Source organism: Tachypleus tridentatus, chromosome 9 (assembly GCF_004210375.1).
Source record: "Tachypleus tridentatus isolate NWPU-2018 chromosome 9, ASM421037v1, whole genome shotgun sequence".
Lineage (NCBI taxonomy): Eukaryota > Metazoa > Arthropoda > Merostomata > Xiphosura > Limulidae > Tachypleus > Tachypleus tridentatus.
In genome coordinates, this window is record NC_134833.1 from 78,775,549 (window position 1) to 78,800,296 (window position 24,748).

Below are 24,748 nucleotides of genomic sequence, written 5' to 3' on the forward strand. Positions count from 1 at the left end.
GTGTATCGTTCGTTAGGATCCCTGCTCTTTCAGACACCAAGCTTTTTTTTTTTTGTTTTTGTTTTTTTCGCAACACCAAGCTCTGACAGTATCGCAGTTTTTGTTGGATTTTTTACCACTGAATGACTCGTTTTAGCCACGTCACGTAAACGTCAGAAATGTTATACAAATATCTAGACCGCCTCACACAACAGAAATTTTTAAGCCGTAATTTAAAAGCTAATGCCAAGCTATGTTTCAATCATAGGATCGGCAATCAGGGTGGTAGCTAATAGTAAGTATCGAATTATAACTAACAATGCGCGATTACAAATTTTATAGGTACAGCAAACAGAGTAGTCATTCTTGGTTTGGTTTGTTTAGAATTGCGCTCAAAGCTACACGAGGGCTATCTGCGCTAGCCGTCCCTATTTTGCAGTGTAAGACTAGAGGGAAGGCGGCTAGTCATCACCACCAACCGCCAACTCTTGGGCTACTCTTTTACCAATGATTAGTTGGGATTGTCCGTACATTATAACGCCCCCACTGCTGAAATGGTGAGCATGTTTGGTGTGACGGGGATTCGAACCTGCGATCCTCAGATTACGAGTCGAGTGCCTTATCCATCTGACCATGCCGGGCCAGCCATTCTTGAAGCTGACTATAAGAAGTTTCAAAAACCGTCAAGCAGAAGACAGCTATTCTAGAAAAAGCGAGGCAGATATTTTGTAGGTATATATTTTATTTAGAAAGTATTTCATTTCAGATAAATGTATGAAGCAGCGACAGCCCACCAGAATCTAGAGTTGTCGTAGTGGAAGAAAGTCATTGAAGTGTTACGACGCAAACTCCAAAAGAAATGGATGTAGAGAGTATAGTAATGTAATCTTTCCAAAAATGTTAATTAACACGTTCTCACCTGTGTATAATGCCACTTAGAAAGAAAATCTAGCCAACTGCAGTAAAACTGTAATCGGCATTTCTATGTTCATAGGCGAGAAGGAAGAGGAAGGGGTAATATAAGAAATACATTATGATGCATTGTCTTATATTTGCATTGAATATATTTTCAAGCGTCTATTCAACTTGAAAACTTCGTATGGCTATTTGTATATATGATCTTACAACTTTAAAAAGTCCAGACCATTCGTCAAACCAGTACGGTTCAGTAGCCCTCTAATTCGATGTTTATAAAGTCCTCTCCTTTTGATTAAGAAAATACATATACAGGGTGTGGACAAAAAACGCTCTCCTCGCGAACGTTAATTTGTTACATCATTTATTAGATAACATAATAATATGTAAAACTATATATTTTTAGAATTCACTAGACGAGATCTGTTCAAATATGATTTCAAATCCTAACTTTAATACTAGCTTTCGTAAATACCTGAACTTTTCATGATTTTAGTTACGTTTTATCACAAAAAATGTTGTAAACCAACTGTAGTTTGTTGGATCTTCTTATTCCAATTAGCCTACAAAATGATCAAACAAGTTTTTCTGCAAGAATCGAATGTAAAAATTAAACTTAAAATAACACAAACCAGTTTCACAAGTTAATATTTAGTCGGCTTTCCTTTGAATTTCAGTATTGCTTCAGCCTGATGTGGCATGCTTTCGATAAGTTTGTGCAGATGTTTCTGAGTAATTGACTGCCATCCTTTTTTGAGTATTTCAAAAACATTCATCTTCCGTATTTGGCTTGCGATCTTTCGTTTATCGGTTTAACTTAGCCCATGAATTCTCAATGGTATTGATATCAGGTGCTTGACCATTACATCAATTTTCTTATTTCTATGATATCTTTTAACGACTTCACATTTGCATAAAAGCTGTAGACTACAAATAATAAAAAAAGGAAAATGGATAGATATATTTATTCACAACACAAAGCCTTTAAAAATTAATTATCGTTTACAAATCATTATCCATTTAACATTGAAATACCATTCCAGTGTCATAAAAGAAAGACAGAATACATTATTTTATATTCCAATCTCAGGACAACCCAAGGGGTGAGCTCTTACCCTTTTTTTTATTTTTTTTTATTTTAAGCCTGTCAGAAGACCTTATTCATCAGCCAGGGAAATTAAGACTTTGATCTTAAATTTCAAAAACAGGATTTAATACGTAAGGTCATAGATTATAACTGATCAGCAGAATAAATAAGTCTGTAAGTTTTGAAGTAGTTTTATTTATTTAGTTGTTGTCATGCCTTAACTAAACTTACAGTTCACACTCAGCATAAGAAAACTAAATCTTGGCCAAAGAGCATTTCAACAGGTTACTCGTGTTTTCACGCTTTACATCGCATGTAGAACATGTACTACTATTTGGCCAATACACATAGTTCCATTACTTGTTAACACAGCTTGTACTTCAACCTAGTCTCATCACTTCCATAAATGATTGTTATATGGGCAGAACTCGTGGTTCCAGTAAGAAAGAAATAGGGGCCAGGACTTCAGAAACTGCTTTTTAAGCAAATGAGCTGACCCGGATTAGCAGGCATATCTGATTTGAGTATCAGATAACAAACACATCGTCTCTCCTTCGGGACTTCTTCATCTAGAAGCTGTTACTTGATTTTCAAGCAGCTTTGGCTGTACTTCGTATTTAATGTATAATGTTAAAAAATATTTAGTAAAACTATGTGCTTCTAAAATATTTCAGTCGATGAGACTAAAAATGGTTCATCGTAACGAAATAAAACATTTAGTACATCAATTTTACATTTTTATGATAACCAGGGAACTTTCTTTCAACTTCGTATATTATTCACTCAGTCATAAATATTTCGATGAAGTTGAATCGATTTTTTTTGCACTGCCCTCATCAAAAACAAAAGATAAAACTACATTTCTCTTGGAAATATAGTTACTTTTCTTGATAGTATTATTTTTCAACGAAAATTTACTACTCAAATATTTCAATGTCAAAATTGAAACATTTGAATCCCCATCACATTAAACATGCTCGCCCTTTCAGCCGTGATAGCGTTATAATGTGACGGTCAATCCCACTATTCGTTGGTAAAAGAGTAACCCAAGAGTTGGCGGTGGGTGGTGATGACTAGCTGCCTTCTCTCTAGTCTTACACTGCTAAATTAGGGACGGCTAGCACAGATAGCCCTCGAGAAGCTTTGCGCAAAATTCAAAAAACAAACAAACACTAATAACTAATAAATGGATGCTTTTAACATTGCGCAAATTACTATGGTAACGTTTCAGGTTACCTTCCACAGATTAAGCCTAAACAATTTTAGTCTTTGATGTGCTTCGTTATGGGGTTATCAAACATTTACGTTTTCTTTTGAATCACCACGAAATAATAATTACTGACAGAATTCAACTTATCAAAGATATTTCGTCTTGAATTCTCGAAGCCAGAACTGATGCTTATTCTGTAACTATGGGGTATACATATCAATACACACCAAGAGGAAACACAATTTCCTTTTCCCACATACTGAAGCTATATATAAAATATTTTGCCTCAGAAAATCACTCAATAGCTTGAAATGCAAGGATCGCAACATTTGTTAAGTTTTCGAGCTTAAATGATCGTTCTTCAGTTGAAAATAATCTTTAACGCACCAAGTATTATATCTAATCATTCAAGCTGCCTTAACTTATGATAACTGAGTGGTAGTCATAAAAATGCAGTTCATGGGTTTTGTCAGACTATACTACCCAAGTGAGGCATGTTATGTTCTTCAGTCGTTGATTACTGTCCTGACTTATAATAACTAAACAGCTATCACTTAATACCTGGCAGATAAGTTTTAATGAAATTCTGCTCAATTGCTAGGAAAGCATCTAAGTATTATATTCAGTTGTACAAACTTCTGATGTCTTAAGCATTACATCCACCGACACAAACCATTATAATTAAGATAATTAAGTGAGCATCATGCAACTTAACATATACATAGTAAAGATTCTTAGGATGTGCTCTGTAGAAACTTTAAAATTTTACTAGGTTAGGTGAGTGTCTCTAGTGAAACAGTGGACGTTTCGGCCAGGAGAAGATCACTTGTTAGGTTCAAAACGCAATGGTTACACTACTTTTTACTGTATTTTTAAACGTCTAATTGTTATCCCCAATTGTTCAAACTGTATATGTATCAGGCATTATATCTACTGACTCCAGCTGTCTTAGCTGTGATAATCAAGTGAAAATTATATCATGTAACATATACATTTTATGGTAAACATCGATGGATGTGTCAGAGAACAAGAAGAGCCTCTACATTCTTTCAGTTGACAATATTTCAACCACCTTATCATCCTAGTTAAATAATCAAACAACTATTACCTGAGATTCTAGAGTTACCTATCATTATGAAGCTCCTTCTAACAGGTCAGAAAGCAGAGGCTGTCAGACTTTTTCTGTCCTCTTAATCAACAAACAATTATAGTTTGAGATAGCTGATCAGATTCATGAGGATAATAAGTCAGGAGATTGTGAGCATCTCGACCAACACTTGAAGCTTTCAGTTGTCTCTACTTCCAGTACTTCTTTATCTGGCTCATTGTGAACAATCAGATAATTGTGCTCAGATCTTACCTTCTTATCATCATTATTCTTTTCTATGCTCTTAATCAACGGGGAAGAAATCTGCCTAGCCTTTCTTATAGGGATCTTTGAAGGCAAAGTAATAAATCCTTATTTCTCAAGCTCGTGGTAAACACCTGGCTGAGATATCACTGAAACTGTGTGTACAGAATAGTAGGCAACTTCAAGATTTCCATCCCTCAAACTTAGCGATATACATCTTGTCTTGGGTCTGGCATGGCCAGGTGGTTAGGGGTCCCGACTCGTAACCCAAAAGTTGCGGGTTTGAATTTCTGTTACACCACACATGCTCGCGCTTTCACCCGGGGGTGGTATTATGTGATTGCCAATCCCACTATAAATTGGTAAAAAGGTAGCCCAAGTTGGCGGTGGGTGATGATGACTAGCTGACTTCCTTCTAGTCTTACACTGCTGATTTAGGGACGGCTAGCACAGATAGCTCCTGTATAGCTTTGCGCAAAATTCAAAACAAATAAATAAACCTCTTGGCTTGGATATCTCATGAATGCTCCATGGAACACTTTCATCAACATTAGATGCTTACTTTTGCATCTGTTCGTAGATTATGCCCCCCCAGCCTTTTTCTACTCCCTCATAGCTTTGACCAAAACTGAGGTGAAATTATTTTAGGTGGCGAAGGACTGAGAGCCCTACAAATATCGACCCAATCAATCTCAGTTCCACGTGGCTCCCTTACAATTAGTTCAGTTGTTAGAAGAAGGGCGTGATCGACAAATTTTGGCAGTTCTCCTTCTTGAGTCACTGGTTGTAACAAAAAATGAATTCATAAACCTTTGAAGCATGGACAAAAACCCAACATCCAGGAGCAAAAGTCTTCTCGATCTGAGATTCCTCTCAGACAACTGTTTCCCTTTATGGACTAACTATTCCTTATTCTTGTAAGCCATTTTCGTTGTGAAAAACGCCATGTTATAAGTACAGTAGTAGTTATAATAGGAATGGGACAGATACACAATACAAATTATTTACTCATATACACCTTTAATAACCAAATTAAAATGAAATGGTAGGAACGGATGTACCAAAACGTGAGGAAAGAAGGTGGAAATAGGAAAGTTGTAATAAAATTTATTCTGTTTCAGTTATTGGTCACACACCCTCGTGAGATTTTACAAAGGAAATTTTATCACATCATTCTTAATTTTATGTTGTCTCCTCTCTTTTTGGTACACCCACTTCTACACTTTCAATTGTTTTAATTTTATTTTTTTCCGTTTGGTCTTACAATAAAGTTTTTTAAATTTAACAAGAGTTTAAGTAAAGTCGATACACACATGAGACAAAAGCCGGAAAACGCGACAATAGGATATCCTGAGGTCACGACACTAAAATTTTCTTCTTTCCTGTCCACTCTGTGGAACTTTCTGGTAAGACTAATTCCACTGATAGTAAAAATATGTGTAATTCTTGTGTTAGGTTTTCAGTTGACAAAGAAAATTTTGTGTCTCGGCACTTCATCATGAAAAAAGCGTTGTTTATGTATAAAAATAACAAAATAAAGATAAATTAATTTGGAAAGTATGTTAAATATTATTTAATAGACTGAAAAAGGGTCATGAATACCATACCCGTATTTCTTTATAGGGCTTATTTGTTTTTGAATTTCGCGCAAAGCTACTCGAGTGCTATCTGCGCTAGCCGGGCCCTTCTCAACAATCAGAATTTTAAGTGATGCATTTCCAAGCAGTTTAGGTGGCTCAGCATGGCCAGGTGGTTAACGCACTCTACTCGTAATCTGAGGGCCGAGGGTTCGAATCTCCGTCGCATCAAACATGCTCGCCTTTTCAACCGTTGGGGCGTTATAACGTCACGGTCAATCCCACTATTCGTTGGTAAAAGAGTAGCCCAAGAGTTGGAGGTGGGTGATGATGACTAGCTTCCTTCCCTCTGAGCTTACATTGCTAAATTAAGGACGACTAGCGCAGATAACCCTCGTGTAGCTTTGCTACACGAAATTCAAAACAAATCAAACCAAGCAATTTAAAAGACGAATCGGGTGTAGCCTAATAGTTATTGCATCCAGCCGTTGATCTGAAGGTCCACGATTAGGATCTTTAAAGCTAAAAGACAACAACAAGAATAATAATAATAATAAAATTTCACTGTGGATGTACTGTAAAAATAATAGTGGTCAAATCCCACTATTCCATTAGGTAGCCCAAGAGCTGACAGTGGGAAAAATGTTGACGAGTCATATTACCTCAACCCTATGTGTTTAAAATAAAGGATGGCTAAAGCAAATATTTCTTGTTTAGCTGTAGATGAATGTCCGAAACACTCACTCACATACACACAGAGGAGGTTAGTTTGAAACATTTATTCTTTATTTAACTCTGCATATTGCGGTTAAAAGTTATTGATGATACAATCATTAGAGTTAAAGTGAAAGATATTGATGTAACCACAACGAGCGAAATGGTTGCCGCTACTATAAGGCTTTTTTCCTCCTGCTGTTCCTTCACAGGATTTTTGGTTAACATCCGATTCCCAGCCGTACGAGTTGGTAACAAAAGCTTTAACCTCGAACCAGCCCTGTTCAGTCTCGTCACAGTTCATGTTGAAATCAATCATCCAGTAGTGATCACCCCATCTGTAAGAAGGTTGCATATAAGTTAATTCTTTTACAGCATTATTTTCAGGACTGTTTATATCTGATTAATTTAAGTTTGTTTACTTTGAAAACATAAGAACTCACAAAATTAGTAAAGCTCAAACGTTTGTTAGAGTTTATATCTAACTATCTCTATATATATCTGTCTATATCGTATAAGTATCTATAATGGATTGATAATTAATATTTATTTGAAAATGATGGTGTAAAAACTGATAAAGGTCTAAAATGTATTCAAATATTTGCTTATTTTTCATGTAAATATAGTGTAAAACAACGTGCAGCGTAACACCCTTGATACGTTGTAGATGTGGTTGGGAATGTGGTGGTTTAAATGAAGCAATTGAACTACATAGCTGGTCTAGGTCAGACAAGGGAGGAACGTATCTAAAGTTATCACAATCGATTTGCTATGCCAACAGTATCGCATGTTCATCAGTTGATTACCGCATTGGCAGTGTTACGTACAAAAAAGAGTACTGTATTCAGAATCTTGAAACGTCCTCACACTACGGGAAACGTTGTTTCAGGAAAGTCTACTGCTAGATACCGAAAAACTGCTATCCGAGATTACTGTGTTTCGATCAGGTTAACATGTTAACACCAAAAGAGGTCTTGCAATACCTTACGACAGGAATAGACATGAACACATTCATTATAGGGTATCCAGACAAAACAGTAACAACTAAACTGGCTAAACAAGGTTATTTTGCAAGAATATTTATCTGCAAACCAATATTAACCAGAATTCATTGCCGTCACCCTGTTACTTGGACAGGACGGTTTGTCAACTTATATTTAGGATACTGGTGATATTTCATCTTTTCAGATTAGTTTTATTTCCTGCTTGTTGAAGCTAATGTTAAAATTCGTATTTGTCATTTACCTGGAGAACAGATGAGGGAAGACTCTCCTTCCCACAGGGAATACACAAGAAGTGGTGCAGTATATGCTGAGGTAGCTGTTCATCATGATGGAAAAACTATTCTCCATATAATGTTACACAGAGAGGATATTTCTGCCATATGCTAGGGCAAGGTTTGTCAATAACTTTATATTCCAGGATGACAATTTCAGTAAACAGTGTGCATATTGTACAGGATTATCTCGACCAGGAGGACGTTACAAAATTACTTTGGCCATATTTTAATCTCATTAAGAAATGCTGAGCAGAACCGAGTCAGAAAATTCCTAGCCATGACTCTAAAACAGCTAAGTTGCAGCGTCTTGAAATGACAAGTTGGGGTGAAATCACGATGGAGGTCTCAATAACATCATTGACAGAACGTTACATTGCTGTACGGTGGTTGTTAGAATAGGAGGAAGACCAGCCAAGTACTGAATGTTTAATATGAATTAATATAAGGTTACATAAAGTATTTATAATAATTTTATGTAATGTTTTGTCATTATATATACTTTGGTAAGGTTTTGTTACGGAAGGTAAAATGCTGAATTTCACATCTTTTTACATCTGTCCAATAAAACTGTTTGCTATTCAAATAAATCGTTCATGATATCCATAGAACCTGTCTCATTATATAAATTACATTTGTAGATGTTTAATATAACACACATTTCTTAGTTTGACAGCACTAAGTGTATTTTTATTTTATCTTAACAACAAACGATCTCATTTGTTAAACAATGTGCAAACATTTTGGCCAATACCGTATAATATTAAATGTTTACAATCAGACTTTAAATAAACGTTTATTACATTACAATAATAAAATAATTTTAAATTACACTAGCTTCACTTTTGTTCACTTATTTTCCTCAAAATAAAAGGTGGATTTTAAATTTGAGTTGGCAAAAAACGTATATATGTTTCCATTATTTTGAGTTTTCACTGGGCTGACTATAAATTATCACAGGCTAAAACGGAAGCGTTATTTTGATTACTGTTATGCATTATATGCAAACTGGTTTAATTATATTTTCACGATATCAAGGAATTAAAACGAACAAACGTTTGTATAAACTGTGCATAAGACCAATCATGTCAAATTGTTTTGTTTGATAATTTCTATTATCTCTTTATTGAAAACTTATTTGCAGGTTACAGCAAAATATGATGTTATAGAACTTAAACCTCGATTTTAGTATGGTTGGATTACAAATGTGACGGCTACAAAACTATCTATGAAACTAAAAATAAATAAAGTTTCACAGTACTAAGTGAATTTGCATTCCATCTTAAAGATAATGGACTCATTTGTTACAAAATGTGCAAACATTTGGCTGAGACTATATGATATTAATATCATTACAATCGGGTTTAAATATTGTTTAATATAACATTTTTCAGTTTGACAGCACTAATATTATTGTATTCCATCTCAATGATGGTGATCTTAGTTGCTACAAATATATAAATAGTTTGTCCAAGATTCCATAATGCCCAGTATGATACCACCATAGTATGATTAATTTGTATTTCATCATGTCGTAGTTTTATTAACATTCAGTTTTATCGTTTTCGAAGTTGTGCCTATATTCATTTATCGAGATCTATCAAAATATCCCTAAATCATCTGTTCCTGGAATGCCACCTCCCTTTTTATCATCTTACACTTAGCACTCAAAGATACTGGGCTGGCTCGTGTCTAAGTGTTGATAACATACAAACTATAACACCTATACTTTAAAATATCTAAAAAGGAATGTTTTTTTACTTGTTCAACTTTTGAAAACCAGACGAGGTCACACGATTTGACGTCCAAACACAAGGGCTTCCTTCTGCCCGTCTACCTTGGTATAGCCCTTGACCAGGCTCGGCACCGTACCAATCCAGTTTATGGTCATTTGTGATCCACGCAAGATATTTGATATAGTGAGTGCTACTTCCGAGTTTGTTGTGTGTAATTGAAATGGTACAAGCACTAGAAACAGCGTCATTTGTACACCCTTAATATAAAAACAAAACGATATTATATGATTTATTACTCCACATTGATTTATTATTACTCTACATGAGAGTTCTTATTTAGATTATTTACCTTTTTTTACTGTAACTAATTTCTATACGTCTAGTAATTATTATTTTCTCAATGCATGTCCCCTAATGGGTAAACAGTAAGTCTCCGGGCTTACAAAGCACAAATCCAGCGCTTGGTTCTTGCGATGGAAGAATTCAGATGTTTATTTTGTAGCTTTTGTACTAAGAAAACAATATTAACTTGCTTCTGCTTGATGTAATTTGTATGCTAATATCTTCGCAGTATGAAACGTTTATTAATTTATACGTTAATATACAGCTGTTTTTTTACTCTCCTTGTCTATTTTGACCAGTTCAATACAGGGTATATTTTTTGTTAATGTTGATCTTCTATACTGGATATTACTTTAACACTGAGAGATTCATTTCCTACTCTCTAAGCAGGGTGAAATGTTATTAACATCGATAATGAGCCAAGTCCAGTCCACTGGTTTGCGGACCGGATTGTGGGGCTGAGGTTCCTTGGTCTGCGTCCTGTTACCGCTACACATACACATGTATATAAGGCCGTGAGTCCTTTATAACAGTGGTTGTTAAAGCTGGCAATTGCATTTTGCCGACTAGCTGTTCAGTTTATCCTTTCAAAACTAGGGACGGCTTGTATAGCTTTATCCTCAATTCAACAAACAAACAAGTATCGAAATGGAACTCCCTTAATGAAGCTGAAGACTGGACTTATTTTGTGGTTTTTATTTCTAGAGTTCGAGGTTTAGACCTCGCAGTAAACCAGTGCAGTTAGCACATTGTGCAGTGTTGCATTGAAACAAAGTTAAGTACCATATTATACTAATATAGCAATAGACAAATAGTAATAATAGTAATATACCACTGAAAAATATTCAAAGTTTTCTTTTTAAATCCAAACATTTGTGTAATTTATCCTAAGAAGTATTTTCCATGTTGGGAAAGATCTTCCTACCATTTCGTCTTTCATGACTGATTCCTCCTCTGATGAACATGTCTTGACCAGGTTTTGACTTAAAGTTTATAAAAATAATTGTTCTCTTGTAACCTATTGGAGGATCAGTTGGTGGATGGATGATGTCTGGGGTAGCGGTTGGTTTCTTTGAAAACTGAGGATCGGAAGTTGGAGCTGGTCCATCATCAATGCAGCCTCCATTTCCCACTTTGCCCTCTGACGGTGAAAAAAACATTATGCAAAATCTAAAACACAATATTCACCATGAACCAATCAGTCTCAGTAATTAAGTTATAGGAATTAGGAGTTTTAATATCGTGATCGACAATTCAACTACACGTTTTTGTTACTATTAAAATTACGGATTATGTTACTAAGGGTAACTCATAATTTTGAAACAATCATTTGAATATTGTATTTGTATTTAAAGAAACTGGTCGTAGCACTATTTTCATTGATTTTTATCAAATATAATTTACTAATTATTTTTAATAAGGATAATACCAATATGTATCGCCAAAATCGGGTTTTCGCTGTCGTTTATCTCAATCATTGCGTTTCCTCTGCTATCTACGTTCACCATCTGGCCCTCACATCCTGACTTAGTTGGACAGCCCTGGATAATGTTGCAATACTGACCAGAAGGCAAACCAGTGTAAAAAGATTTTCGTAGTCCTCCTTGGTTAGTCATGGCCACGAATCCCTTATTTCCTCTCCTCCACACTGCCTGATTGCCCTCTGACCAAAAATCTTTTACTTGTTCACCAGATGTCGCCTTGGAAAATGATACCATTCCAGCTATGGGCTTCCATCGATGTTCACATACCCAGCCATTGCCACAGGAACCGTCAGCATTGATCGTCACGTCTAATGTGCTGTGAGAATAAATAACAAGTTAATAAATAGGTGTCAAGGATATTATAAATAGTCTCAAATTGTTATACATGCATTTTACACGATTCTTTGAAATCGTTATCCAGTATTACTGTAACTTTATAATAAGAGAAACTGTCCAAAGTTAATTTCTAACTATATGAAGTTTTCTTCGACTGTGTGTAACATCTCTTCAGTCTGTATTTGTGGCCTACTGTTCTGTAAAAACCAAAATAAAAAACTATATCTATTCTTTACCAATAAATATATTATTAACTTCAAGCATAACACACATTATAGACACACAAGTAGTTACGCACAATATTTTTACATATATTTTTGCATGTGGTAAGAAATGATAAATTGAAAATGTGCAATGATCATACATATTTTTGAATAAAAACGCTCCTAATTTATTAGAAGCTCAGGTTACTGCGTGTAAGAAAACTATCAATCTGATGTTAATGCGTGTAAAGAGATTAATAGTTGAAGTTCATACGAGTATCAAAGAAGCATAGAAGCTAAGTTAATAAATGCTGAAAAACTAAGTAGCTAAAGTTAGTTTTGTCAAAAAATCAAATAAACAGTGATTTATGTGTGTAAAATAAACCTATAAACTAAGGTTAATATGTGTCAAATAATTATTTTTCTTTCATTGAAGTAAAATCTCATGTCGTACATTACTTTAGATACATTAAACCTCATAGTTTTACATTTTGGATTACTCCTGATGGATTGGATCAGCGGTGATAAAATTTTAAGGCTTTTATTTATTCTAAATTATTACATATTTTAATAAGAAAATCGTTATTAATTGTGATAGGTTTGTTGTTAACTGTAGTAGACTTGACGGTAAAACTTTAATTTTATTATTACGTAAGTTTTATGATGATAAAATATGTTAGTTTTTATTCATTGATAATGCACTGACTTTAAGGTTGCAATTTATTCAAAATTTGCAAAAATATTAAGTTTAGGTTGTTTATATTAGAAAAGGGATTAATTTTTCCATGTAAATTTCACAATTTCTTTACATAGCGAACAATAATAAAATAATTGCCAGTGACAGATTTATATATATAAAGATATAAAAGTTTTGAATATAAAGCATTCCTTACTTATCATTTTCATCCATTGGAGGGCCTGCTTCAGAGTTGCTGAAATGAAAACTGCTCATGATCCTTGGTTGGCCATATGGCCATCCTAGAGTGATTGCTTGAGCCATTTTGTATTCATAAGGATTTTTGTAGGTAAGGATGCTTCCACCACCACCATGACCTCTTTGGTTATCATGATTGTCAACAAAGACGAAGGCATCATCAGGGTGAAGCATTCCCCATCCAGCATCATACATGTAAGGGATTCCTCCTAGATTCCTCTGAGAATCCTTAATCTTGACGCAATATCTGAAGTCGGTGACAAGACCGAGATGTTTGTAGGAACTGGCTTGGATCTCTCCTCCCTGATTCATATCGATTACTTCCATGTAAATTAAGGGTTTGCTTCCAGAAGGAAACCATTTGGTATTTAGATTGTTTAACTTCTTAAAGATTATCTCTAAATCTTCGGGCCACATGTGTTTGGCAGCATCTATTCGAAATCCTGCGACACCAATTTCAATCAGACGATTCATAAATCCGGAAACCATGTTTTGGACGTGTATAACTTTGTGATTTAAGTCTATAAGTCCAACCAATCGGCAGTTTCGAACTCGAGCAAAATCAGTCCAAGAGTCAATGCAGCAACAATCTGAACAACTGGAGCAGTCGTTGAAATCTGAAAACGAATATGGTACTCCGGGAAAGCTATGGGCATCAGCATTGAAAGATGACCCAGCAGTTCCAATTCCAGATCGTCCCATTCCTGTCATATGATTGATGATAATGTCTGCATATATTCTGTAAATTTTTACAAGAAAGGAATTTATATTTTGGTTCCAATTAAAACGTGCTTACAGCATAACTTTCCCTTCTGTACAATGCAAACCATTAAGGTGTTTATAACATAATTTTACTCCCCATGCAATGCAAACAGTTAAAGAGAATTAAAGTATTGAAACCCGGTTTTAACATTGCAAACTTTCGTGCTGAGTTTGGAGCTACATTTTCTATTGTTTATCGTCCTTTTCCTAGTGGTCCTAATTTTTTTTCTGCTTTTGGCACGAACAATTTTATTTTAACACGCTTCTGTAAAGGGCGACCAGTTCAATTTTAAACAATGCGTCTTCTGAAACCTTCCACAGACCCTTCCGTGTTCGTGGGTGTTGGCTTCAGAAACCATGTTCAAGCACACTAAAGACATAAAAACCAATCACATGCGCATGATAGTTTCGGATGATTTCACAGGTATGTGGCCAAATGGAATTATTATGATCCTATTTACTTCTGTCTTTTTTTTTCATGAAAACAGTTGTTGATTTCGACTCGTATTTAGAACCTTTAACTTCTTGTTTATTATCTTATTAGTAGTAGTAGAAGATGTTCCAGTTTCATCACAACAGTTGTTGTTTTTTTAGGTGGGTGGGTGAGAGGGATTTCAGAATTTTCTATCGCAACTATAGCCTTTACTTTGCAGGCGGGGGAATTGCTCTGGATTGACTTGATGGATATGTTTTCAGATCCCATTACTACCCTAAACATTCTACTCAGCGAGATTTTGTTTTGCTAGGAAAAACGATAAAAGCTTTTCTCAAATCTTTCTCCCTCTCTCGTGGCTCAATGGTAAGTCTGAAGGTTTATGCTGCTAAAAATCAGGTTTCTATAATTGTGGTGAGTTGAGAACAAAAAGCCCATTTTAGAGCTTCGCCTTAACAACAATAATTAATACTTTCTTCAAACTATTTTGATGTTTCTTCACATCCTTTAAAATAAGTTTTTTAAATCCACTTCATTATCGAATGTCCTGGAATTCATCACAAACCGGTTAGAGGAGCTCTGAACATTTTACTCTTAAAATCACGACTTGCATCTAAATTAATTTATACAAATTTTATAAATCAATCTTGACTATCTTTCAACTAACAAATGAAATTATAAATTCTAGACACTTGTAGTCAGTATTTCTCTTGATACAAACTAAAACCTTATTTCCCCTACCGTTAGCTTGGATGGTTTAAGAGACTGATCAACTATTACACCAACATTCTTTCGTTTTATGATACTTTTAAAACTATTTCCATCCAAATTATACTTATTATTCAATTTATGGCAATCTATACGTAAAACTTGCATTTATCACAATTAAAACCCATCTTCCATTTATTTACTCAACTAATTAAACAATCCAAATCCGTTTTTAAAACAACAGCATCCTATTCATAGCTAGCAATCCCCAGGACCTTAATATCATCTGCAAATGTAAGTAATTTACTGACTGTTCCTTCATCTATGTTATTGATATATAGCAAGAAGAACAAAGTAAGACTGAGCCCTGAGGTACACCACTTGCAACATTAATCCAATTTGACTGTACTCCATTTATAACAACTTTCTACTTTCTTTCATCAATCCACTCGTCTATCCAATTAGTTAACTTATATCCCACACCTATAGAGATAAGTTTCTTTATAATCTTTTAATGTGGAACTTTTTCAAATGCTTTATGAAAATCCAGATATACCAAATATACACCCTTACCCTTATCTACGTAAGCAGCAACCTTTTCAAAATGCAAGATTTTCCCTTAGTGAAACCATGTTGACTGTCTAATAAAATCCTAAACTTTGTTGAATGACTTTGCTAACTATATTTTACCAGAAATTTCCAACACCATTCCCCCAAATGATATATGACTAATAAACCTGTAATTACTGTGTCAACTTCTAATGTCTCCCTTGATGATAGTAGTGACAGTAGCTAATTTCTAATCTGTTGGTACCTATCCACTATTCAAGGTCTTACAAAAAATGTGGCAAGTGATTCCTATATTCAATCCTTGGCCTCCTTTAAAACTCTCGAGAAAATATTATCTGACCAAGGAGCCTTGTCATTCTTTAAATTTCCCAATTTTTTTTTAAGAAGTTCATTTATGAATTTGTCTTGTTTATTTTTGTTTCAACCTATCAATTACATAAGATGAGGAATACTACCTAAGGTTTCATTAGTAAAAACTGAACAAAAAGCATAATTTAATAATCTAGCTATTTCATAATCCTCAGATACAAGCTGTCTTATACCATCCTTCAAGGATCCTATCCCCATCCTAGCGTTTTGTTTACCCCTAATGTACTTTAAAAATCCTTACTGTTAATTTCTATGTTTTAAAGCCAATGTCTTCATATATTTTTTTGGATGTCCTAATGTCTTGTTTTACCAACTCTCTTGATCTTCTATAATACCAGTCAATTTAAATTTCTTAATTGTGTGATGCTTTTCTTTAATTGTGATTCTTATTTCTCTTGTGAGTCAACCTGGATTTTTACTTGCAGCTGTCCTTTTCTTTCTGCAAGGAATATATTTATTTTGAGTACTGAAAGTTTTCTTTAAATTTTTTCCACTTTTGCTTAGTGTTTCTAAATAACTCAACTGCCAAATTCACAATAGATAATTCTTGTTGAATCCGTTTAAACTTCTTTTTTGACATTTAGAATCAAAATATCAAACCTAATACAGCAATGATCATTTGTATCTAGGTGTTCCCCAGTTTCCACCTTCTTAATCTCTTCTATAATATATGTTAACAATAGGTTTAAAGTAGCATTATTTCTAGTAGGTTTCGACCAATAGGAGAAAAAATTCATTTTGAGCACTTTTCACGAAACTTTCTCCCTCATGATTTGACTCTAATATTTCCTAATCCTTATGTCCAAAATTAAATCATCAATAATTATGACTTCATTTTCAACAGCTGAAATCTTAATCTCGTTGTAAAGTTTCTCACTAATTTCATTAGTATCATCTGATGATCTGAAACAAATTTCTACTAAGAACTTTTTCCCTTTATATCCACTAACAGATAACCAATTAGATTTAATCTATTTGCTATTATCCTTAATATTCTCAACTTAAACAGGTTGTAACTTACATACAGATTCATTCCTTCTCCTTTCTTCACTACTCTTTTCCTATTACATAACCTATAACCATGTACTATGTCATCAAATCATCTATATTTAACCAGGTTTTAGTTATTCCCATTATATTAAAATATTTCTACCAATGCTTTAAAATCATCTATCGTGTCTCTTTTATTCCTAGCATTACAATAATAACAACTGAGAATATTCTTATAACTACTTTTATACTGATTTCCTTAACTTTCATCTATATCTCAGTTTAGTTTCATTCAGTTTATCTTTGCCCTCCCCACCATCTAAAAAGCTTAAAACTATCTTTGCAGCTAAGTTAATAGGCCTTGCAAACATGATAGACCCTTTCCTACTTAAGTACAAACTATATTTTTCAGAAAGTTCCCTTTTCTCACTAAACTGATCCCACAAGTCCAGTAAACTAACCTGCTTATCCTTACCTATTAATTTCAGCCTAGCATTTAGTACCAGTGACCTACTCAAAACTTCCTTCACACTCAATTCTTGGCAGTATCACAATTAATTTACGGCCTTTATATTTAAATGCTTTTATCAACCCCTTATACTTATTAATTAGTTCCTCTGACTTACTCATTATCAGCCCCTTATACTTATTAATTAGTTCCTCTGACTTACTCATTATCAACCCCTTATACTTATTAATTAGTTCCTCTGACTTACTCATTATCAACCCCTTATACTTATTAATTAGTTCCTCTGACTTACTCATTATCAGCCCCTACATGCACAGAAATACTGTATTATTACCAGTCATTATATCTCTTGCTCTGTTAGTTATGTCTTCTATCTGTACCACACAGTATAATAATTTAACTATTTTCTACCCATTTATCCCACAAACTATTCTATCCACAAGCCATGTTAAAAAACCAACTATAATCTCTTTAAGTTCATGATCACATCCTTCTCTATTCCTTTTGCTTTCCCTCCCTCCAATAGTTCCTCGTCTACACAAACCAAGGGTTAAAATCTGTTATCAACAGAATAGAGTCTGTACAATTAAGTTCTTCACTTTTAACCATAATACTACATTTTATAACTTCCTAAATGTCATTTGTTAGTCTTAGCTGAAGCTTCCTTGCATGTAAAAGCTTTAGCTTCTCTTGAAGTCCTGCTGTCATTTTCTACAGTTTATACTTGTTTTTATTTATTTGCTCAGCTTTGGTTAGGATAGCCTCCATTTTCCCGCCAACTTGTAAACTCTACATGTAAATTGAACATCCTCACCACTAGCTTTCTTAAAAGTGCATCGTAGTCCAGAGTTCCGAAATAAAACCAAATCTTTGTACCTATCGCACTTAACAAACTGGGAATGCTTAACCCTCGACTAATCTTAACTATTATATTATCTATAAAATTAAAACAAACACTTGATACTATAATTAAATACCAGTAGCTTCTTCTTAACATTGTTAAGTCTAATTAAAAGCTTATACCTATTATTTTAGTCTCATTCTTACTAAATCTGGTTATTTTTATTATTCAATTCTAATTTCCAAAGCTAAAAATAAGAAAAACAAAAATTCAAAAATCCACAATATTATAATACTTAAGTTTCTTACGTCTTCCTTTTTCAAATAGCGCCCATTATTTATCAAGTGATAGACTAAAGAGAAGACAACTAATGAACAACACCCACCGTAAATTCTTGCGTTACACTCGTCTGACGAGTAGCAAGATTTCACTTTTACATTTCTCGAGCACACACGGCCCACAGCAGGTAGCCTGATGTGGCTTTGCTATAAGAAAATACACATACACACGGCCCGAAAATGCGCAACAATTTTTTGCATCAATTGGCGAAGAATCACGAATTTTCGGATTCATAGTTCGAAGATGCTAACTAATAGGTCACACCTGGCTCATTTTCCTGTTTTCACAAAACCAAGCTGGGTAAAACAATGTATTAAATAATTATTTCTTTATTATATGAAAGAAACTTTTCCTGGTATTGTTATTGTTTTCAGACAGAAGGCCTTTGTTCAATTTTTTTCAAAATGTGTAAATAGATAGTTCAGTGTTAAATACACATTGTGTAAATAGATAGTTCAGTGTTAAATACATATTGTGTAAATAGATAGTTCAGTGTTAAATACATATTGTGTAAATAGATAGTTCAGTGTTAAATACATATTGTGTAAATAGATAGTTCAGTGTTAAATACATATTGTGTAAATAGATAGTTCAGTGTTAAATACATATTGTGTAAATAGATAGTTCAGTGTTAAATACAATGTTTAATTGACCTTTTACTTCTCCAATAGCTTAGCAAATTAACTAAATGGTTCACCGATTTATTAACAGTATTATGTAAAAATATATGAACAGGAAAAACATTTTTCCAACGTGACTAAATTTTGTGTTTTCCTGCCATTGCTGATAATTCCTATCTTCACGTCAATTTTTTAAACCTTGTTTTCTTTTCTGATTGGTTTTTGGTTCTTTAAACAATTTGTGTTAACCTTAAAATTCAAAGTTATTAACGATTTTTTGGCTAGTGAAATCAGTGATGATTCACCTAAAAGCCCAATTACATGATTTTATGCAAGAGATTTTCTTCAGTTTGGTTTGTTTTGAATTTCGTGCAAAGCTACACAAGGGCTATCTGCGCTAGCCGTTCCTAATTTAGCAGTGTAAGACTAGAGGGAAGGCAGCTAGTTATCATCACCCACCGCCAACTTTTGGGCTAATCTTTTACCAACAAATAGTGGGATTGACCGTTGCATAATAATGCCCCCACGGCAGAAAGGACGAGCGTGTTTGGTGTGACGGGGAAGATTTTCTTCCACTGATGTATCCAAACATCAGTTTGTTACACATTATGCAATAAGGAATAATTGCATTGTTAAATTTTTTCTGGTAAAACTAAGTGTGGTCATTATATAACTATAAGTATTTATTGTAATAAATTATTACAATTTTTTGTTGTAATAAATAAAATCGATATACATTACTTTAAGTGTCAGTTTTAGTATTCTTATATATCAACACTACCTTACGTTCACTCTGTTACATCGTTCTACCATGTCGATTAATTCTTCCTCAGATCCTCTCCGACTGGTTAGCTTATAGCTGACTGGTTGATAACTTTCCCACCAAGGGCGTCGTGGAGACAACACTATTGCATGTTCATTTGGAGAGGAGATCTAGAAAAGTAAAAGTTTAATCAATGTTATTTCAATTTTGAAACATTTCAGTGGTAGAAAGACATTAAAACTTTTCGTTCATAATAAAAATACGATATTTTATTATTTGAGAAAGAAAATCGCACTGACGTTTTATACATATTCGCCTAGCATGACCTGGTGGTTTGAGTGCTTGACTTGTAACCTTCTGCCATGAGTTCGTATCCCGTCACCGACCTTGTTCGCCCTTTTAACCGTAGGAGCGTTATAAAGTGAGAGTTAATCCCACTTTTCATTGGTACGAAGAGTACTCCAAGAGTTAGCAGTGGGTGATGTTGACTAGCTACCTTCCCTCTAGTCTGTCATTTCAAACTTAGAAACAACTAGTTCTCGGGTATATTTGGGCGAAATTCCAAAACAGACAATTTTTATATACTAACTGTCAAATGCTTTAAATAAAGAAATTTTATAAGATTCATAATACGAGAAGTATAGTTATAAGTCTACTACTTGAACTTTTCTTTCTGTTAACTTCTCTGTAAACCACGAATGGGAAATGTTCACCTGTAACCGACAGCGGATGAAAAACTTACGGATGCTGCTAGATATACAGATTTACCATTGATATGTGTCCACGTATGCGATGTGTGCCGTTTAGAGGTTTACTTGAAACACATTTAGATGAATCTTAACTGTTAACATTAAAATAGGTATTTCTCACTCTGAAAGCACAGCGAATACGCTTTTTTTTTCTTTAGTTGATCAGGGATCACATTATCTCCTACACTTACATTATCCTCTTAAAAAGTGATTCATTAGGGTTAGGTTGTTCTCTTCATATGTTAACAAGAAAACTTAATAATACCTCTAGCATTTTGTAAGTGAAAGCTTCTCTCGTCTCATTGAAACTTCTTCATTAATAGAGAATCCTGAAACGACAAAGATATATTACAAAATTCTAAAAAAAAAATTAAAGAAGAGCACCTGCACACCACAGAAGCCCATTGGTCCAAGGAATCGTTCGCATTCCTTAGCAACGTCCGTCCACTTCCATTCAAACAGGTGAACTATCGCCTCTCTATTACCAGCACAGTTATTATGGTGCCATGGACTAGCAGCTGTAGCCAAACCTGTGAAAATAATTTCATCTTAACTGAAATATCCGGGTTTGTTTCTTGGTAAAATAATTACAACATCTGTAGCAAATAACAATTCATTCTTTATGCACCTATTTTGAAAGACTTTTCAATTTTGTTATTTTTGTTTGTAGAATTATGTACTACTACTGTTTTCACACAATGAAACTGTGACAAAATATAAAATTTTCCACATAATAAATCTAGTAACTATACTATCAGTATTAATAAACAGCGATGCTTATGTAATTTCATGTAAAATATTTAGCGTACCGTTTATTGATTATTTACTTCCGTTAAGTATTTAAGTATATTTTTATAACTTTTGATATTATAGACATTAGTAATAACATGGAATTAATATTTAACAGCCCAATCAGTTTTGAAATAATATCCTCTGAAAAGATACCAACTAATAACAACATTTCTTATAATCGATAAGTTTATTCTGATAGGGAGATAAAAATAAACATTACGGAAATTTATTATCCAAATATAATAAAATCACAATTACAAAATATACTAAACATCTGTTTACTTAGCATAATTTCTGCTTATAGATCAAACAATATATATGTGTGTGTGTGTGTATTAAACATGAGAAATAAAAAACAAATTGTGGATTTATAATTCTAGATGAGGCTTTAAAAAAGTGTTACGGGATTGAAACTTCTGCAATTTACATGTTCAGCAAATTGTTATAATGAGATTTATAAATTAGTTTAACAGGTATTTTTATGTTACAGTGTATGAAATTCAGCTTGAAACATTCTTAATGTTTCTTTCTTATCGAAATTAAACTTATATAATTGCAATATTTAATCTTCATTTTAGAAATCATTCTAGTCAGACAGATACTGTAAGATAACCACTAAGCTAACGATACATTTATAAACAGACTTTAGTGACTAATTAAATATTGTTTGTCACGAGAATTACGTGTATTTTTACATTTGTCGTAAATAACACTTGAAAATAGTTTGACCTGGTTTTCCATGAAGTTAACGAAAACTACACAGTGTCATAAATATATGTTAACTTGAAAATGTTTATACTTTTTTCTTTAACATGATTTGACCCACTTGACACGCATGCATAATTAGTTTGACTAAAAATATTCTGAACATAATTCTGAATTTTACTGTTTTTATGAAATTAACTATTACTGTTTAATGGTGCTCTATAAAACATGTGATTTTGGTTAACTACTAAAACTAGTGGTTTTAGTTGTTAAAACTTAATTTTACAGCTACAAGTAGTTGTACATGTTTTCAATATGAACTGGTGCTATAACTTTTTCGTTACAGAAGAAAACAATAAAAATACCTGGAAGTCCAGTTAAGCCCAACAGGATTAGGAAAGGCGTCATTATAGATATTTTTCTAATTGACCCTCTACGAAAATCACAAGAACGTTTTCATGGTCCTACTACTCGTAATAAAATATCGCAAGACTCCCCTTTCGACTTGAAGCTTAATCTAATCTTGTAGGGACCAAGAACATCTGCGTAATTTGACACTTTTTTTATCAACTCAAAGATAAAGAATACATAGTGTTCTGAAGAAGATATGTGATATTACGGTAGTGTTGTAGATGGCTGTCTTTCATAAACCGGATCTCGGGTTTTCTTACATTACCTCGAATATACCCCTGTTAAACAGTTAAGTACTTCATACGGAGAGCTTCTATCATGTCCTGGCATGGCCAAGCGCGTAAGGCGTGCGACTCGTAATCTGAGGGTCGCGGGCCCGCGTCGCGCTAAACATGCTCGCCCTCCCAGCTGTGGGGCGTTATAATGTTACGGTCAATCCCACTATTCGTTGGTAAAAAGAATAGCCCAAGAGTTGGCGATAGGTGGTGATGACTAGCTGCCTTCTCTCTAGTCTTACACTGCTAAATTAGGGACGGCTAGCACAGATAGCCCTCGAGTAGCTTTGTGCGAAATTCCAAAAAAGAAACAAAGCTTCTATCATTTATAATGACGTTTTGTAAGAAAGACGAAACAATTATCAGAACCGAAATTAATATAGATCAAATAATAAAAAAATAGTTTGATATGAAAGCTGTGAGTTTGTTCTTTTAAATATTTATAAATTTGATATATACAGTGGTATTGAAAACATTTATTAAGTAGTTAGATTACAAATGATTAGTGAACACTAGGGAGCTTTGTCTGTTTATAAATTTTGCGCAAAGCAGTGTAAGATTAAATGGAAGGCAACTAGTCATCATCACCTACCGCTAATTCTTGGGCTACTCTTTAACCAAATAGTGCAATTAACCGTCACTTTATGAAACCTTCACATATAAAGGGTGAGCATTTTTAGTGTGACGGGGATTTGAACTCGCGACCATCATATTACGAGGCAAGCGCTCCTAATCGCCTGGTTATACCAGATTATAAAACCCTTTTACTTATTGTTCTTTTGAAGTATTGACAATGAATGTGTTTCCTTTAGGACATAGCGGAACATTTTGTAAACAATTTTCACTATTTATAATGAAAGTATTATCATTAAATCACCGGTAACAGAAACAAGAGAAATATGTACCCGTGGAGTTAATTTATATTTTAAAAAGACAATTGTCATACTTCTATATATAGCAAAATTGAATGAAACTGCTAAGCAATATAGAAGTATAAAACTTTCGTATCCCTAAGGTAAATATATGTAAATACGGTCGTGCAACACGGATTGACGTAACCGCACCGTACACGCCGACGTACCTTCTGCTTTATGATGTTGTTGTACAGCGTGAAGTTTGTATTGTCAGAGCAACGTTGTATTTTGTTCCGGTAAAATTCAAGTATCTATTACAAGTTGTTAGTTCTCAGTTCATCAAGACAGTTGTTTTACAAACGTCCTCAAAAATACGATGAATTAATTAAACTCAAGAAAAACTATCAAATAAACTAAATTAAACTGGTTTCGTTTTGTACTTGTAGCTATTGTATCATAATTAAGTTTTGATAATTGATAGTCGTGCATGGTTTGAATCACAATAATCATATTTCGGTTTTATTGATTAACTCTTATATACAGTTTTATTATAATATTGTTTTTATCAATTTACAATGTGTATGAATTTTATTGTGACAATCGTGTTTTTTATGTTGATTTCTGTTACAAACTTCGTCTTTTTTTTGCATGACTGTTATGTGTGATTTCTTGTATGATAACGTTTTTGGTTTTAGTGGACAAGTGAATGTTTTGTACGAGTTCTGTTAAGATAAATCTTTGTTTTCGCTTATAAGTAACAATATTATAAACTTTAGAAGGAAAATCAGTTTCCACTGTGTTACATCTAATGGAGTGTTACGTTTTTATATTTTTATATTAAATATAAATCACAACATTTTTCATTTTGTGAAGAGACCACAGATGAATATACACCTTTCAACAAAGTAAGCTATATGGATTATTATAAACCGAATCAAACCTATGAAGAAAATC

General features: G+C 33.7%; 1 protein-coding gene across 4 annotated transcripts; it reads right to left on the reverse strand.

The window, feature by feature from the left end:
• Positions 1-6,883: 6,883 nt before the first annotated feature.
• Positions 6,884-22,760, reverse strand: LOC143225564 (alpha-amylase-like). Of its 4 annotated transcripts, XM_076455256.1 has the most exons (8): positions 22,620-22,760; positions 21,142-21,287; positions 20,027-20,178; positions 13,104-13,883; positions 11,617-11,987; positions 11,113-11,328; positions 9,871-10,102; positions 6,884-7,171 (listed from the first exon to the last, which is right to left on the reverse strand). In XM_076455256.1, the coding sequence occupies exons 1-8, from the start codon at positions 22,660-22,662 to the stop codon at positions 6,928-6,930; spliced, it is 2,184 nt and encodes a 727-aa protein (XP_076311371.1). In that variant the 5' UTR covers positions 22,663-22,760; the 3' UTR covers positions 6,884-6,927. The 4 variants fall into 4 exon arrangements, with proteins under 4 accessions (XP_076311371.1, XP_076311375.1, XP_076311372.1 ...); XM_076455260.1 differs by lacking the exons at positions 20,027-20,178; positions 21,142-21,287; positions 22,620-22,760 and adding an exon at positions 18,672-18,919; XM_076455257.1 differs by lacking the exons at positions 20,027-20,178; positions 21,142-21,287; positions 22,620-22,760 and adding an exon at positions 18,595-18,750.
• Positions 22,761-24,748: the final 1,988 nt, after the last annotated feature.